This window comes from Dasypus novemcinctus, chromosome 1 (genome assembly GCF_030445035.2).
Source record: "Dasypus novemcinctus isolate mDasNov1 chromosome 1, mDasNov1.1.hap2, whole genome shotgun sequence".
NCBI classification, from domain to species: Eukaryota; Metazoa; Chordata; class Mammalia; order Cingulata; family Dasypodidae; genus Dasypus; species Dasypus novemcinctus.
This window is the reverse complement of record NC_080673.1, coordinates 92095375-92113316: the sequence shown is the minus strand read 5'-3', so window position 1 is coordinate 92113316 and position 17942 is coordinate 92095375. Positions and strand designations below refer to the sequence as shown.

The 17942-nt window shown below is 41.2% G+C and overlaps 2 protein-coding genes across 7 annotated transcripts in view; one reads left to right on the top strand and one right to left on the bottom strand.

Moving 5' to 3' along the window:
• Positions 1–7758, top strand: part of HADH (hydroxyacyl-CoA dehydrogenase) — a 67975-nt gene extending 60217 nt beyond the window's left edge. Inside the window, exons 7-8 of the mRNA XM_004476194.5 lie at positions 5156–5272; positions 6897–7758. Of these exons, the coding sequence (XP_004476251.1) occupies positions 5156–5272; positions 6897–7015 (236 nt within the window). The 3' untranslated portion in view covers positions 7016–7758. The remainder of the gene's footprint in view (positions 1–5155; positions 5273–6896) is intronic.
• Positions 7759–15791: 8033 nt separating this feature from the next.
• The window catches only part of LEF1 (lymphoid enhancer binding factor 1), a 138349-nt gene continuing 136198 nt past the window's right edge, over positions 15792–17942 (bottom strand). For 4 of the 6 annotated variants that reach the window (XM_023583996.3, XM_012518688.3, XM_004476190.5 and 1 more), the window contains one exon: positions 15792–16968. Coding sequence is in view for 3 of the 6 variants with exons in the window: in XM_012518688.3 (XP_012374142.1) it covers positions 16889–16968 (80 nt within the window). In the remaining 3 variants the exon portion in view is untranslated. The remainder of the gene's footprint in view (positions 16969–17942) is intronic. The other 2 variants (XM_004476191.5, XM_012518689.4) reach the window with 1 other exon arrangement.

The window sequence follows — 17942 nt, the reverse complement described above, 5'->3', positions numbered from 1 at the left end:
TAATGCTTGTGCCTAAAAACTTAAGTTTTTAGGCAAGAAATCTTATATGTTTAAACATTTCTCCCACTTTTTAACTAGCTATCATATGATTTACCACTTCTTTATGTTTTAGAACAAAATTCTAGATAGCCTTTTGTTACAGAATTTTCCAGTTCCTGATTTCAGAGAAAGGGGACAGTTTGTTCTCTGTAAAGGCCTCACATGGCCACAGGACAATATGTTAACGGTAAAATTCCAAGGAAAAAGCACATCAGCTTTTGTCTTCAACACTCTCAAATATAAATATCCATGGCACTTATAAATCAGGTTTGAATTTTTTTCCTCTTTCTTTTTTTCCTCCCTTCTTTTAATTTTTATTGTGGTAGCATATGCAATGTAACATTTCTTATTTAACCACTTTCAAGTGTACAATTTGGTAGTATTAATTACATTCACAATGTTGTGCTGTCATAAACCATCCTCCATTTTGAAAACTTTTCTATCACCCCATATAGAAACTCTTTACCCATTAAACATTAACTTTCCATGCCCCACTCCCCAGTCCTCCCTTGTCCCTGGTACCCTGTGATCTTCCTATCTCTATGATTTTGAACATACTAGTTATTTCTTATAAGTGAGATCATACACTATTTGTCCTATTATTTCTGGCTTATGTATTCAATGTGATGTCTTCAAGATTCATCTTTGTTGTAACATGTATCAGAACTTCTTTCCTTTATATGGCTGAATAATATTCCATTGCATCTATATGCCACATTTTGTTTATCCATTCATCCACTGATGGACACTTAGGTTACTATCACCTTTTGGCAAATGTGAATAATGCTGCTATGAATGTTGGTGTACAAAGCTCTGCATCCCTGCTTTCAGTTCTTTGGGGTATATACCTAGAAGCGGGTTTGCTGGGTTATATGGTAGCTATATACTTCGTGAGGAACCACCAAGCTGTTTTTCTACAGTGTCTGCCCCAATTTACATTCCTACCAAACCACAAGAGGGCATTGTTTCTCTACATCCTCATCAATACTTGTGTTTTTCAAGTAATAGCCATTCTAGTGGGTGTGAAGTGGTATCTAATTTTGATTTGCATTTCCCTGGTGGCAAATAATGTTGAACATCTTTTCATGTGCTTAACTGGCTATTTGTAGATCTTTGGAAAAATGTCTCTCATGTCCTTGGCCCATTTTTTAATTGGGTTGTCATTTTGTTGTTGTTGAGTTGTAGGAGTTCTTTATGGTTTCCAAATATTTTCTTCTATTGTCTAGGTTGTCTTTTCACTTTCTTGCTAATGCCCTTTGATGCACAAAAGTTTTTAATTTTGATGAGATCCATATCTTAGTTTCCTGGCTGCTGTGACAAATACCACACAAAGGGGTAGCTCACAGTTTCAGAGGCTAGGTTTATTTCCTCCTCAGATTGGTAGAATGCTGGCTGACTGGCAATCCTTGGTTCCTTGGCTTTCCTATCACATGGCAGTATCTTCTCCTTCCTCTTCCAGGTTTCATTGACTTCCAGTTTCTAGCTCCTCCTTTTAAAGTCCCCCCGTAATAGCATTAAGGTCCATTCTGAGTCATTCGCCCATATCTTAACTAAAAAATAATATCTTGAAAAGGTCCTAATTACACTGAGTTCATACCCATAGGAAAGGATTAATATTAAGAACATGTCTTTTCCTGGGGTCCATAACAATCTCCACAGTCCATTTGATCTGTTTTTTTTTTACTTTTCTTGTGCTTTTGGAATAAAGTCTAAGAATCCATTGCCTAATACAAGGTCCTGAAGACATTTCCCAATGTTTTCTTCTAGGGGTTTTATTTCTTATTTTTAGATCTTTGACCCATTAAAAGTTACTTTTGTATATGGTGTGAGATAGGCATCCACTTTCATCTTTTGCATGCGGATATCCAGTTTTCTCAGATCATTTGTAGAAGAGATTATTCTTTTCCCATTGAGTAGACTTTGAGCTCTTGTGAAAAATCACTGGACTTTTCTTAAGCAATTGTCTTGACTAAGGGGTTATTCCAGGAGAATACTCGTTACTTGTAAAACCAAGAAAGGTGACAAAAATTTTTACATGAACAGCTTACTTTCTTAAAAAAAAAAAAAAAAAAACAACTCATGCTCATTTCTCAATGAAAAATATGCTCTTCATTTAAATGATCTTTTAAAATTTTAAACTTTTTATTTTGAAATACATTCAGACTTATAGGACAGTTGCAAAAATAATAAACCCAGATCCACCAGTTAAAACATTTTGTCTTGTTTGCTATATCATTCAGTCTTATCTATCACCTATCACTCTATCCATCCATCTGCTGTGTGCCCATCTATCTACCTGTATCTATCAGTCAGTTCATTTTCTGAATACTTGAGTGTAAGTTGTTTACATTATGCTTCCTTTTTTTTTAAGATTTATTTTTTATTTCTCTCCCCTTCCCTCCCCCGCCCCCACCCCAGTTGTCTGCTCTCTGTCTGTTTGCTGGGTGTTCTTCGTGTCTGCTTCCACTGTTGTATTGTTGTCAGCAGCACCAGGAATCTGTGTTTCTTTTTGTTGCGTCATCTTGTGTGTCAGCTCCCCGTGTGTGCGGCGCCATTCCTGGGCAGGCTGCACTTTCTTTCGCACTGGGCGGCTCTCCTTATGGGGCGCACTCCTTGCATGTGGGGCTCCCTTACGCGGGGGACACCTCCACGTGGCATGGCACTTCTTGCGCAACATCAGCACTGCTCATGGGCCAGCTCCACACAGGTCAAGGAGGCCCAGGGTTTGAACCACGGACCTCCTATGTGGTAGGCGGACGCCCTATCCATTGGGCCAAGTCCGATTCCCTACATCATACTTCTTGAACACTTAACACTACCATGTACATTAGTTCCTAAAAACAAGGAATGTATCCATGGTAAGTGCAGCTATCAGACAAAAAAAAAATTAATATTGATATAAATCTTACAGTCTCTATTCTAATTTTTTCATATGTCCCAATAAGGTCCCCACCCTTTTTTTTTTTAAAGGACCTCAGATGTGGGAAGCTGGTGCTCAACCACTGAGCCACATTGGCTCCCCTGAGTTGGTTTTTACGTTTGTTGGCTTGTTATTTGTTTTTTTGTTTTTAGAAGGCACCAGGAACCAAACCCGGGACCTCCTCTGTGGGAGGCAGGCACTTAACCACTTGAGCCAATAATGTCCTTTTGAACTTTTTCTCTTCCCTTGTCAGAGCTCATCCAAGGTCATGTATTGCCTCCAACCATCATTGTCTCTTTAGTTGCTTTCTTTTTTATTTATTGTGGGGATACAACATAAACTTTCCCATTGCAACCACTCCAAAGCATACCATTCTGTGGGGTTAATCATATTCATTACGTTGTGGTACCCTCACTACCTTCCATTACTAAATCTTTCCCATCTCCCCATACAGAAAAACCCTACACCCATTTTTTAAATCAAATTATTATTTTTTTTATTTTTAAAGACACTTTAGATTACATAAATGTTATGCATATAAGGGATTTCCATAATTCTCTACTCCCTCCCTCTCCCATACTTTCCCACATCAATAACATCCCTCATTAGTGTGGTACATTTGTTACAATTGATGAACACATATTGAAGCATTGCTGTTAACTATGGACTACAGTTTACATTATAATTTACACTCTGTCCTGCACAATTTTGTAGGTTATGACAAAATATATAATGGCCTGTATCTGTCACTGCAGTGTTATGCAGGAACTGTTTCCCCTGTCCCTGTCTCTGGCAAACTACTAATTTCTACCTCTGCAAACCTGCGTATTCTTCATTATTTTCTTTATTAGTTACTTGGGGCTTAAATTTAACATCCTAAATCTATAACAGTTTTGCTTGCACTGAAATGTCAGTAGTACACATAAACTATGTTCTTGCACCCCCCCCCACCTTTATATAGTTCTTGTCACAAATTACTTTTATACAGTATAAGTCCCTAACCACTGATTTACCATTACATTATGTGCATTACATTAGCTTTTTGGATCCTGCAGGAAGTATAAATTAGTGTTGCAAACCAAAAATACAATAGTACTGGCATTTATATTTACCCATGTTCATTATTTTCACTATTCATCTTTATTTTTTCATGTGGCTTTAATGTTGAAATGTCCTTTTCTTTAAACCTGCAGAACTCTCTTTAGTATCTTGTATGGCTGGTCTAGTGGTGACCAAGGCCCTCAGCTTTTGTTTATCTGGAAATGTCTTAATCTCTCCCTAATTTTTGAAAGTTTTGCCAGATATAGAATTCTTGATTGGCAGTTAGTTTGCTTTCAGCACTTTAAATATGTCCTCCCATAACCCTCTTGCCTCCATGGTTCTATGAGAGATCAACATTTAATCTTTTTGAGGTTCCCTTGTATATGACTTTTTCCTTCTCTCTTGGAGTTTTCAGAATTCTTTATTTTTGGCATTTGACAGTTTGATTATAGCATGCTGTGGGGTGGGTCTATTTGGGTTTCTCTTGTTTGGAGTTCGTTGTGCACTTGGATGTATATATCCAATTTGGGAAGGTCTCAGCCATTATTTCTTTGAATATTCTCTCTGCCCCTTTCTCTCTTCCTCTAGAGCTCTCCACAGAATGAATGCTGGTACAGTTAATGGTATTCCACAGGTTCCTCAGGCTCTGTTTTCTTTTCTCCATTCTTCTGCTCCTCAGACTGGATGATTTTATTTGTCTTGTATTCAAGTTCTTTGATTCTTCTCTGCCAGCTCCAGTGTACTGTTGACCCTCTAAGGAATTTTTAATGTGAAACGTTTTATTTCTGTTATTGTGATATTTCAGTAAATTATTATTTAGTACTATTCCAGGGTTAGTACTATTCCAGGGTTGGAAGATCCCCATTCATCAGAAAATAACTAAAGTTTCCAGACCACAGGGGGCTTACCTCTTCTACACAAAGTAGCAGTGCTGTAGAATTCACCTCATTCACATGGTGGAAGAGTTTTGAAAATTTTTTTACATTTTTGGCTTGTACTTTTGAGATGAAATCTTACCCATACTAGCAATCCTGACTCTAGGAAGTTTCTGAATATGCAAATATATAAACCCCTAGAAATTCTGGGACTACCTGGTGTGATAGGGAGACTTGTGGGAAAGATGGTGGTAACTCAGTGCTGCCCTGTTCTCCCTAGGTGATGCATCCAAGGAAGATATTGACACTGCTATGAAGTTGGGAGCCGGGTACCCCATGGGCCCATTTGAGCTTCTTGACTATGTTGGGCTGGATACTACGAAGTTCATCATGGATGGTAGGAATTGGGATTTTCATGGTCTTTTATTGAGTTGAGGTTATTTCTCTGAACTGTGACCTTTAGGGCCTGTTTAAAAGAAAAATGATAAGGGGTCTTAGCAGACCTTCTGTCACCCTCCCTACCTCACCTGCTTAAAGATTCTGTTAGGTATCGGGAGAAGGAGAAATGTGGCTGGGTAGTTTCTCTCAACAGGCCAACCTTTTTTTTTTTCCTAACTTCTTATTTTGAAAAATTATAGTTTCACAAGAAGTGGCAGTTAAGAGTATAGACAGGTCCTACATACCTTTTACCCAGTTTACCCTAGCAGCTACATCTTACGTAAACATAATATAGTATTAAACCCAGGAATGGTACACTGGGCCATTTTATCATGTGCTGATTTGTGTAACCTCTACTGCAGTCACAATACACAAGCATTTTTTAAAGTGTACCCATTTTAATTGAGTGACTCTGAAGACTGGGTAAAAATATGTATTAAAACCTGGCTACTGCTCCTTATGGTGGTGGCAGTGGCTTGAGAGTGGGTTATGAGTTGATGTGGCCAGAGCTTTGGCAGGACAGGCATTTAGAAAGTTTCTTCCCCTCTTTGAGTATTGGTTGAAAGGAGTACATCTGAAACTGTAACCAAAAGAGGCATTATGCATCCAGAAAAATCTCAAGGGAAAATATTGCACAGAACAGTAATGGTTGTTGGCTTGGGATTTAAAGAAGAGGGTGGAGAGATTCAACCAATTCATGTGCAAATTGTAGAGAAAGTGCTTTTCCCAGAATATGGATGCTCTGAAGTCAATCTAGACATCAAGGATTTTTTTCTTACTTAGAGTTGGTGACCTCTTGGGAAGTAGGGAGACTGGAATAAATCACTTGAAATTGCATCATATGTAGCTGCATAATTGAAGCATAATAATTGAAGCTTCAAAATCTTTCATAATGTAAATAATATCCATGTCTCTCTTTAATAATAAACTAATGATATCCAGTGTCTCTAAAATTTAGTTTCACTGTAGTGATAAAACATTTCCAAATGAAAATATGTAGATGAAAAATAAAACAAAACTGGACCACTGAAGCTGAGTGTAGCTCACTACTTACCGAACTTCACGAAGAATACTGGCATATTTGGGACAACTAAGGAGGGTTCTAGTTAAAGCATGAGAGTGCAAAATACCAGTAGTAGCAAATTCGGACTTTAAACACGTATTCTGAGAGCTGTTTAAATGTGCCACTGAGGAGTCCAGCCCACAAAATAACAGGTTCTATTTGTGTTCCCTGGGACTTTTGGCAAATTGGAGTCTGTCATCAATGATGACCAGGAAGGGATCAGATAAGCAGGAGGATCTAAATAGGGCAGGCCTCTGAGTAGCTCCCCTGCTTGAGGGCTGATGTGGCTGCAAGAGCTCAGCCTTCCTCTCTTTTCCTGCTGGCCTCAGTGACCCCTTGTCCCCAGGCCCTGCCTCCAGGCTTGCTCTAGGAATGCCAAGGCATAAAAATAAGCTTAACCATATGGGAATCCTCTGTTGTAGGCAGGATTATTCGGTAAGCCCACAGTTTCTCTAATAACACAGATTTTTTTAAAAATGCCTAGCATGTCATCCTAAGTGCTTTTCCTTCCTCTTAATAGGGTGGTATGAAATGGATGTAAAGAACCCCTTGTATCAGCCCAGCGCGACCTTGAATAAATTGGTAGCAGAGAAGAAACTTGGTAAGAAGAGTGGAGAAGGATTTTACAAATACAAATGATGCACAGCTTCTCTGGCTCCAGGAAGAGCCCACCTGTACCAGCCAGCGCTCCCCAAGCACCCGTGGGAGAGCTCTTCAGTCAGACGTGCTCTCACAGCACAGGCTGCTTCCTGTGGGTTTTGATTGTAATCGATCTAAAGTAATTATTTACACTGGTTACAGTAATAACATTTCCCTTCTTGAGAAACTAATTCCCTTTTTTAGTCTCTTCATTTCTGGGTATTTTCTAAAAGGCTTTATATCCTTGGTGCCTTGGACCTTTGGAAGAACCTTGTCATTTTTGTAAAGCATTGCCTGAACTCATTCAGTTGTGACAGGGAACGAACTTCCATCCAGAGCGTGCTGCTTCCAGCATCGCGGGCGGGAGAGGCGGAGCGCTTACTAGGTGGGTCTGCATGACGTGCTGCCGCCGGCCCTTGGCTGCCTGCAGCTTTGCGCATCACTTGGTGTTCTGGGCATGACATAAGATACCACGTCTTTCTTCACTTCATCGTCAAGATGTTGCTGCTGGATTGATGGGAAATTGTGGCTTGGTTTGCAGGAAGAGGTCTGTTTTCATGGTCATTCACACCTGCGATCTAATGATTACTGTTCCTGTCTTTTTTTTTTTGTTTTTCTTTTTTAGAATCAGTGCTGCAAACTGCCTATAAATTGACATAATATGCAATCTTTTAATCTGTGAAAATTTCAAATGAAAATAAAATATATAGAATTTAAAATTGAAATAAACTTAAGTGATTGATTGTAAGAGTAAAGGTTGGTAATTTAGATCAAAGCTGTTTTTAAAGTGGTAGTGGTGGGGAAGGACCAACAGGGGAGAGCGTTCATGTATAACCTGCCTGTGGCTGTCACCTCCAGGAGCTTTCTTACCAGGAAAGCAGTTATAAGAGCACTGAAATTTTTAAGGAACATCCGTTTCTTCTTTGACAACAAAGTGAAGTAGAGTAACATAAACTTCTTTTAATCACTGGCTTGAGAAAATGTCTTCCAAGATAGAAGTTTGAAACTGGAAAGGTATCAGAAACCCTGAGATCCAGTGGCCTTATTTACAGAGAGTGTTAAGTGATGTGCCAGGGTCACCAGATACTTCGTAGCAGAGCTAGGATTAGAAGTAGGATGTGATGATAAAATCAAATACAAAATAGCAGGTATGAAGATTTTAATCCACATTTGCAGACAGGGCTGCCAACAAAATGGGCCATCTGGTTTGGTGTCCTGGATTGCAGTTTTAATGGTTGATTTTTTTTTGCGATTCCATGATTGATAAAAGAGAGCGTATTAATATTTTTTATGTGAGTCTCAACTCTAGCATACTGGGAAAATAAACATGCCCGTACATTTCTATCATGCATAGAACCTTGGTTTAGGTAAGTTTTAGGTTATTCTTATGAAATGTTTGGCTCTTCTTGACCAATGAATTCCAGGAATGAGATAGGACTGTTGACCAAGTGAGGTGATGGACGTCAGGTGACTCTGTCCTAGAACCCAGCCTGCCAAGATGGGAGGGCAGGGGTCGCAGCAGTCTTTTCCCGGCTGAGGTTTATAAATGCACTTTCAGCCTGGCCTCTGCACATCATTTATCTTTTTCAAAAAATCTTTTCCATGTATCATGTTTCAGACCAGGAACAAATTTTGAGCATCATTCTCTTCTTACACAGGAGCGGTGGGAAGTGGCTCGCTCATTCCTGTACTCCCGGCCTTTGCTTTCTCAGATGACCACCGCAGCTTCCCACAGAGAGTTCTGTGGCGAGAAGGAAAGTCTTGTCATTCAGGGGCTCTGCTTTCAGATACAGACGAGTGGCTTACGGAGCTGCTGCTGTTTGTGTCAGTCTGTAGCTGAAAACCAGATCTTAGTAGGAACCCACCAGGCCTTGTGTGTCCTCCTGTCTTGGCAGCACTTGCTGAGGATGGAGGGCAGGTCCCGGCAGTGCCGCTAGGCCCTGGCTTCACCGCTGTGGCCCCCTCACCCCTCAACTTCCCTCCAAACAAATTGTGAACATTTTTTAAAGTAATGGCCAGGTTTTAGGCCAACAGGATGTCTTCTTTTTATCCTCTCTCTTCTACCCTCTTTTAGTGATATTTTTATTATGATAATAGAAATGAAAATTTGAGATTGAAAAGAAAACTATAGAGTTTATGAAATGACTTGTCAAAAGACATAAGTGAGCCTCTGAACCTGACTGTCATGTGGGCTTCAGTTATACTTAGTTAAAAGGAATTCCCCCAGAGAATAGTTCTAATGCTTATTGAGATGTCTTTGTAAAGTAAAAGTTGTACTCTTTAATGTCTGTAAGATTCACCGTTAATAGTTTCTCAGGGGAAAATGGTTGGCTAACTTCTTTTGACAACAAATTGTAAGAAGCGTTTCCAGTTTTGGAACTGCTCAACGCTGCAGCATGGAGTTAAGGTGAGCCCATATTTTAGAACTGAGAAATTATGGTATAAAAATCTGGTGTTATCAAATGATTCACCATTAGGTTCTTCTAAATAGTGAGTTTTCTGACTTTTAACATTTAAGTTTTCAGAAGTTCATTTTAGCCTCAGGCATTCATAGTTGGATAAGGTAGAACCAATGTTAGCCACGGCCTATACAACTACAAATGTGAACTATGCTTGCTTTCTTTGTTTGGGAGTTATACTTTTCACACATTTGAAACAAGCTTTTGTCTTGCTTCACCTTGATTTTAATCCCTTTAACATTTCAACTTAAGCAACCAATTAAGTTGACCAAAAAATGCAAGGTGTGGCTGTAATTCTGTGGGACTAATTTTCTTGTACACAGGCATTGATGGTACATAAATAGTAAGCTAAAAACGCTTTGAACAATGAAAGCACTGCTGTGCTTTCAAGACTGTTTTGAAAGACAGACCCAATGGATTGTCAAAATTCAGTTTTTAAAATCGGTCTCAATGTTTCATAATTAGAGTTTTTGTCTTTAGCAATTTTTCTTAACCAAAAAGCTGCTGGTTTGAAATGACTGAAGAGAGTTTTAACTCCTGCAAGACTAAAATACCCAATCGTTGACACTCAGTATTTTATATAAACTCACCAACAATAGTTGCTGCAGTCAAAATAATACCATGGGCTTTCAAATTAAGCAGACTGGGTTCTAGTTCTCAGCCCTCCTCTCTTTACCTGAGTAACATGGGGGTTACTTCTGTCTTCCGGGTATTCTGGTAAAATGGGCATAAATGGCAGAACCTGTTCCCTAGGATTGCTGACCAAATGAGATGATGGCTCTCACGCAGTGAGCACACTGCCTCGCATCTATAGGCCAGTTGTAGCCTCCCACCCTCCTCTATGCCCAATTTGGAAGAAGCCAGGGTTCCCGTAAATCCAAAGGATGACAGCCCTGAACATTCCAGGCCTGGGGGAGTGGACTGAAGCTTGGGAACAGGCCCAAGTGTCTTGTAAAGGAGAGTCATTGAAATTGGGCTGTTGGGCCACCTGGCAAAAGCCTAGTGCTGGAGCGCCATACTCCAAGCCCACAGCGGCTCCTAAAGGTCTTTCCAAGCCTTGGAAGAGGTGCTGGTCAGAGCTAATCAGGAGGGTTGGTCCGGGGAATCGTTCCAGTGGGCTGGACTGGAAGAATTGGCTCTCAGAGAAGTTAATTTTTTATATGGGCAGTAGGCTGTGGATGATTTAAGACCCAAGAAGAAAACAAGGGATTAGGAGTGAAATTTTCCAAGATTCTTCTAACACATTTGGTAGTTAAAAAGTGATGGTATATGACTAGGAAGAAAGCTCATCCTATCAATGCAGCTTTCAAATGACACTAAAGATTCCCTCTTCGGGGCAAAACTGGGGGAGTGAGCCCCCACTCCCTCAGTCTGACAGAGAACAGTAGCAGATCTGCTCTTAAGCTTGAAACTAACTCAGGCAGCTCTTGGCTTATTTGTCAAGGAGGGGAGGGATTACCACAACTGACTGAAACATCAGCTCCTCAAGGTAGAGCCCTTTGCATGGCAGAAAAACAACACAGGGAAGCGGTGGTGTCTGAATGAGGATCTCCAAGCCCCTGACACCACAGCCTCCTCTCTTTAAATGTTCTGACTGGAATATTCCAACAGAAAAACATGTAGCCTGTTTTCAAGCAGATCTTAGAAGGGAAAACCTAGAGGAAGAACTCTGCCTCCTGCTGCCTCTTTGTAAACAGTCCCAGAAATGCCAGGTTCAAAGACAGAAAACGGAGAATCCTCCAAAACCAGCGCTGGAGGAGGAAGCCTTGAAACCTGGGGCAGTCTGAATGACTGAACCCTAAATGTCTCCTTCCAGAGGCGTGTGGAGGTCTTGGCATAATTTTCTGGGAAGGTAGTTTTCCAGAGCACTTTAACCTCCATGTTAAAGTTCTAGAATAGGAGAAGGATGCAGAGCAGTCTCTCCATCACCCTGAGTTGTAGTAGGTCCAGGCAGGCAGCCCCTGCCTAGGCCTGCGCTAGCCACCCCTCGGACTTGCTCCAGAGAGTACAAATGTGTTCTGGATTTTAGATCTCCCTGTCCAATCTGAGAAACTCTCTTCTAGGGAGAAAAGACTGAGAAGAGAAGAGACAATTCTACACATGTTTCAGCATAAAAGCTGCAGCTGTCTGCAGTGTTAAGTGTGTCAGGCTGAAAGCTCCTGCAACAGGACTGTTTTTGCAAGGCTGCCTGGGAGGGTTTGGGTGGGTTTGAGCTCCCCCCAACCTGGCGCTGAGGGAAGAAGAGCCCTAGTTGGTGGGAGCCTTAGAACTGGAGCAGGCACAGGGTGTGTCAGTCAGCTCGTGGGGAACATGAGGCTTCCCACAGGGCACCCCTTGGCTCCCAGAAGCACCGTGCAGGTCTTGCTTTGTGAGGCGCTCTGAGGGCGTCTAGAGCTGGGACGGAGGGCAGCCTCCAGTTTAGAACTGTGTGCTCCTTTCTCCAGTTGAGCAAGGTTATCTGACCTAACTGTAAAAGGACCCATAACAACCAACAGGCCAATTTGTGGGACTCCGTTTTGCTTCGGTTTCCTTGTAGTATGTTGCTGATGGGAGAAAAAAATGATTACAGCATAGGATGTAATTCAGCGATTCCATTGAGTTCACATTCTGAGACAAGCGAAGCATGGAGAAGAGAAAATGACTAACTCAACTGCAACTATGAGGAGAAGAAATGATGTGTGATTACTTCTATTTGTATACAGTGTTCTCATTCCATCTGGCAAATAATATACTACCAATTTCACATTTTTAATGGAGATCAAAATTTTAACTGGTAATATCATAATTATAGATTAAGAAAATTATTTAATGAACATCTCAGTGTAGATGATCCAATGAGAACCAGACTCGGCTTCACCTTTTTTTGTAATTTCCTTGATCTTGGGTCGAAAACAGATTGGTTAACCTTGGTTACTGGCCACTTGCATGGACAGAAGAAATATGCCCATAATATTTTAGGGCTATATAGACAATACCAAATAAAGTATTTTTACACAGGATGAAAAAGCATGTGTTCTAACAAATTATGGAACAGTTCAAGGGGAGATTCATTGGTGAGTCTTTTCCTGTGTGCTAGGTGCTCTCTGCATGTCAGTGTCTCATTTACCACCACACCTTCACAGAGGTGGGTGAGACCCTCAGTCCTCGAGGAGGCGTGCTCAGGAGGGCTGAGCGGAGGCACCCAAAACTGGTAGAACGACTTTGGTCCAGGTCTGTGTGGCTGCAAATCTGGACTTTCCTCACTGTGTCCCCTTCTTCCTAATGTAAGAATCTCTTTCTTCAAGTCCAAACTAGCATTTTTGGAGAGGGATGCTGGAACCTTGTAACAAATACAGACAGTGAAGAGTCCCCCTGCCTCCGAAAATTTTTTCCTCGTGTACAAATGAGTTCAGTTAAAACATATTGAACGCATCGATTCTCTCTCTTTAATGCCAGTCTTCTGTGACCCACCGCTATGCTGATGATAATGTTAGCATTATTTCTTACATAAGGGCAAAGAAATAATCAGTTTTCACGAGTTCAATTTTTACTGTAAATTACTAATTGTATATTACCTACTATTACATAAAATAAATATAAAATTCCAATTTAGGCAGGCTTATGCTAATGCTTATTTTAAAGAGCTGCTCTGGGTACACCTTACCTTTTCCTCTCCTATCCCTGCCCCCTTCTCCCCCGAGACACACACGAGACACACACATCGGCCCCAGAGCCACTCTTTTTTTTTTTTTTTTAAAGATTTATTTATTTAATTTCCCCCCCTCCCCTGGTTGTCTGTTCTTGGTGTCTATTTGCTGCGTCTTGTTTCTTTGTCCGCTTCTGTTGTCGTCAGCGGCACGGGAAGTGTGAGCGGCGCCATTCCTGGGCAGGCTGCTCTTTCTTTTCACGCTGGGCGGCTTTCCTCACAGGCGCACTCCTTGCGCGTGGGGCTCCCCCACGCGGGGACACCCTTGCGTGGCACGGCACTCCTTGCGCGCATCAGCACTGCGCATGGCCAGCTCCACACGGGTCAAGGAGGCCCGGGGTTTGAACCGCGGACCTCCCATATGGTAGACGGACGCCCTGACCACTGGGCCAAAGTCTGCTCCCCCCCAGAGCCACTCTTGGTTGCAGAGTTAGGTAAGGTAAGTTTTCCAATTTGGAAATGATGTCCACTAAATGATAGTCAACTAAATCAATTATCTTATTTTTTCCCATAATATATCCACATAAGCAGTATTTAGAATCACATCCTTCAATTTAGTAGCATTAAGATGTTTAATTGCAGTTAAATTTTAGTTTGTATTTAAAAAGTTCAAAATTATGTGTATATTCCCAGATGTTAGGTTTCATCTAACAGATATTAGATGTTTCATAGGACAGATATTAAAATTCCCACAAGTAGAAAATGTAATTTTAACAAAAAGCTATTGTGGAATTTTTTTTCTAGAAACATGCTTTACTCCCTGTTGATTTTTCATCTTGTTATTGCATAGTGATTTCCATATTGTTGCAGACAGATTAAAATATAGAGGAGAAAAGATTGTATTTAGGACAGCTGTAGTCATGAGACAGTTCAAAGGCTCCTTCCAGCTGAACAGGTAGTTGCCAGTAACCCTAGCAAGCAAACGCACTAAAACCAGGAGGAAAAGACTCCTTCATGCTGACCAGCGTGCCAGCTGTGATCCCGGCAAAGCTCAGCTCCCAGAGCCTGGCCTAGCCTCCTCTTCTTGGCACACGGTTCTGCTCCGAGCTCGCTGCAGGGAAGGAGCCAAATCACTCAGCTCAAACAGCACTGGCCAGAGAAGCATCCCTCTGCCCACAGATGCCTGCAGGATAGCTTCGCCTTGGTCCATACTTCTAAGGAGACTTTGCTGTCCCAAGACCTGCTGTCTGCAGAATGGGCCAGGAAGGAAGGCAGTGCAGTGCTTCTGTTATTTTGGGAAAAATTATTCAAGAGGTAATACAGAAAACTGAGAAGGGCCCCAGTTGTGGAAGGAACGACTGACTTAGAGGGTCCAAACAAGCCATTTATTTCTCAGTTGTTTACTTATATTTTGACAAAGTACAGGAGGAATGGGGGAGGGGTGCCAGGGGACTTGGCTAAATCTTGATTTTTAGCTTTATAGCCTATGTCTCTGTTGCAGACTTTTTTTATATATACAATTGGCTTCTTCCTTAGTGCTAAAAGAGCCAATGAATGTGTTGCTATAGCTTTTTCTTAAAAAAATTAACACTCCAAAGTTAACCTCTCACCCCATTTTGTGGGATTTTCTAGTTAACCTTGAACAGACCATGGCGGCAACTTTAGATTCTTTTAACCACTTGGTTCACTACACTCAGAAAACTCAGTTAATTTTCAAATGAAGTTCTGGTCACAGTTAAATATGAAACCTTCATAACAAGTAGGTCCCCTGAACATAATAGACTCCCCCGCCCTGTGCCCTCCCCTCCCCCAAGTTTAGGGCTAAATGAAGAGAAATTGGAGAGGTTCCAGAGGATAGTAATGAAAATGATTAAAGGACTGATGATGAAAGTTCAAGGAGTTGGGATTACTTAGCCTGGAGAAGAGAAGTTTGAGGGGTGATTTAATGGCAGTCTTCAGTACAGTGTGCGTGGAGGGTTATTACCAGTATGGTAGCCAGCTGTTCTCCAGCTGTACTGAGGGTCAAAAAGGAAAACAGAACCAGAATTTCAGCAGGAAAATTTAAGTTAGACTAGTGGTATCAGTGCTTCTCAGACTAGCTCAAGGGATAGAAGACCATGAAGTATGACTGTTTTCAACTTAAAACATAGGCCTTTTGTTAAATCAGGTACTAACTTATATACTAGTATAATACAAGTTAAGGGAAATTATGGACTATAAAGTCAAAATTTGGAAAATACTGACTGGGGAGATGGGTGGAGATTCCAACCTTTCATCACAGGGACACCTTGCTTTTGGTAGCCCAGTTTGCGCCAATGCGCTTTGACGATGGAAAGTACTTGCAGAGAGCACCACAGGCTGATGGCTGGATCTTGACATGTTCAGGAAGGCGAAGAACCACTATTACGTGAGCCTGGGTGTCTCTGGTTATCCTGATTTATGTCTACACCAGGAAGAGGAGGAGGAAGAGGAGAACTAAGCCATATGACGTTCTTCTGAGCTGGTGCGTGTCCAGGAGTCGAGAAGGTCCTCCTTCCCCACCGCGTGGGCCTGGCCTGGCAGGAGACCACACACCAGCAGAGCTTCTCCGCGGGGCTGCCCGGGGCTGCTCCAGTCCCAGTCTTGGCCTGTGATTCAAGTTCACCATTACCCAACTTTAGACTATCAGGAACTTCATTTAATAAAACGACACTTTTTCTTTAAATGTTTTATTACAAAGCTTCTTTAAAAAATGCTCAGCACATTAACTCAAACTGGAATGACAAATGTTAGATGACAGTTTTGGGCAAAGGCTGTGCCTTGCTATTTAAAAAAAAAATGGGTACATCAATGCTTATTTTAACAACTGGCATAAAATCCCACTAATCGGCTAATAAAAACAGATACAAATACAGAACATTTAAAGTAATAACAACTCAAGTGCTGGGCTTTTTTACAACAAGGGGCTGAGAAGGAAAGAAATGAAAATTCACTGCAAACTGATCTGCAGAAAGTATCTGTTAAGGTTTACCATTTAAAAAAAAATCAGAGGAAAAAGTGAAAAAAGACTGCCATTGCTATCAACAGAGTGGACTTGGCTGTTACATTTATTTAGCGCTATAGAAAACCTTTCAGAGGATGAGAGGCCACCATTTGTCACAGGTGATTCAGAGAAGCCACTTATCAGACGAGGAATCGCAGAAATAGAGGGCTTCTTTTAATTCCATTTTATTTCAAACTTTTCCATATCTTTGTATTTTAAGAGCTCACTGCCGGCAAAATATACAAGAAAATTAAAACTAAAAAGTGTAAATTTTAAAAATTCAAGTTTTTTTTTTTTTAACGAAGCAAACAGATTGATCCTTTTGCACTGTTAAATAAAAGCTTTAGGAGAAAAGAAAAAAAAAAAAGAAGACAGAAGCAAAGAGGGAGCTCTTCCACCAGTTCCTCCACTGGGTGCTGATGCCCGCGCTGGCTGCCAGCTCCTGTTGCTCAGGGCAGGCTCAAGCAGCCAAGTTACTGTCCTTGCCAAGGGGTAACAGGGATGGGTGCAAGATGCTCTGGGTGCGCGGCAGAGGGGAGGCGAGGAGAACCAGGGCTTGCCAGCCAGCATTCTCGTGTGCTTTTTAATTTTCTTTAAAAAAAAAAAAAACCAAAACTTTTTTAAAGTGTTATTTTGGAATTTGGCTCTTGCAGTAGACAAAAGGGGGTTTGGCAGTGATTGTCTTTATGGATCAGCGTCTCTAGCAGGGACCTCAGGGTGAAGTTGGTGTCAATTCTCCTTTGAGGTCAACTGCACAGTCTGGGTTTTCAACAAGCTTCCATCTCCAGAAGAGGTCCCGGGGTCGCTGCCTTCGCTTTGCACGTTGGGAATGAGTTTCGTTTTCCACCTCAGGAAGGAACAAACGAAATGCTATTAATATGAAGTTTGCCACAGACTTTTAAAAGATTTTAACGTCTGGTAACACACCACGTGCCTTAAGATCTTTGCATAGAATAATCCACTTTGTTTTGGTGATGGCTAAAACATGGATCACCCTCTGTTAGCCAGAAATCCCCAGAATGTATTAAATAAGTAAAACGTATGGAAACGTTTATTAGGCCCTTTTCTATATATGTATGTACAGGGTTATGATATGAAATATATTTAATACTTTAGGTCACTATAAAAAACATGTTTGGAGAATACCAGAAGGAAATGGCCAAACATTAGTTGAAGAGGCACTCATTGACCAGATCAGGAAAAGATGTCATTGTAATGTGTTTGTTAGGTCTTTTCAGTCCACTGTGGAGAGCCATTGTTGGATTTCACACGGAACCACAGCATGCAGACTCTCCAGTGCAGTGCCAACTTGCAGAATGGAATGCACCAATGCAGCCACACGGGCTGTGTCCACTCATATCCGCAGCCCAGGTCTGTAAGTGCTCCATTTCTACTCCCCCGTACAACTGTCAAGATCTTTTCCCTTCATAAACAACTACGATCTCTGTTAGCTTTGTATTTTGCTAAGTGTTTTAAAGTAAAATTTTGCTAGATAGGGGTGATGATAATGGATTTCAAAAAAGAGGCTCCCCAAATCCCCAAAGCTTTAATGATCTGAAACTTTAAAACTTGATTAAAAATTATAACATTGTAACAAGAGACAAAGACAATCCAAAGGAAAAGCATTTTCATGGGCCTCCCCTGCTTCGAACTGAGTGGCTGCTTTCCTTCTGCTGCAAAGACGTGGAGGAGGAAGCACAGATCCCTCGCAGCCAAGTGCATCCCATTCTTGGTGCTCATGGTTGTGGTGTCCTTGTTGCCAGCAGAAGTTTATGAGTTTTATTTAAATTAGTGGAAAGAAAAATTAAGAGGAGAAAAAAA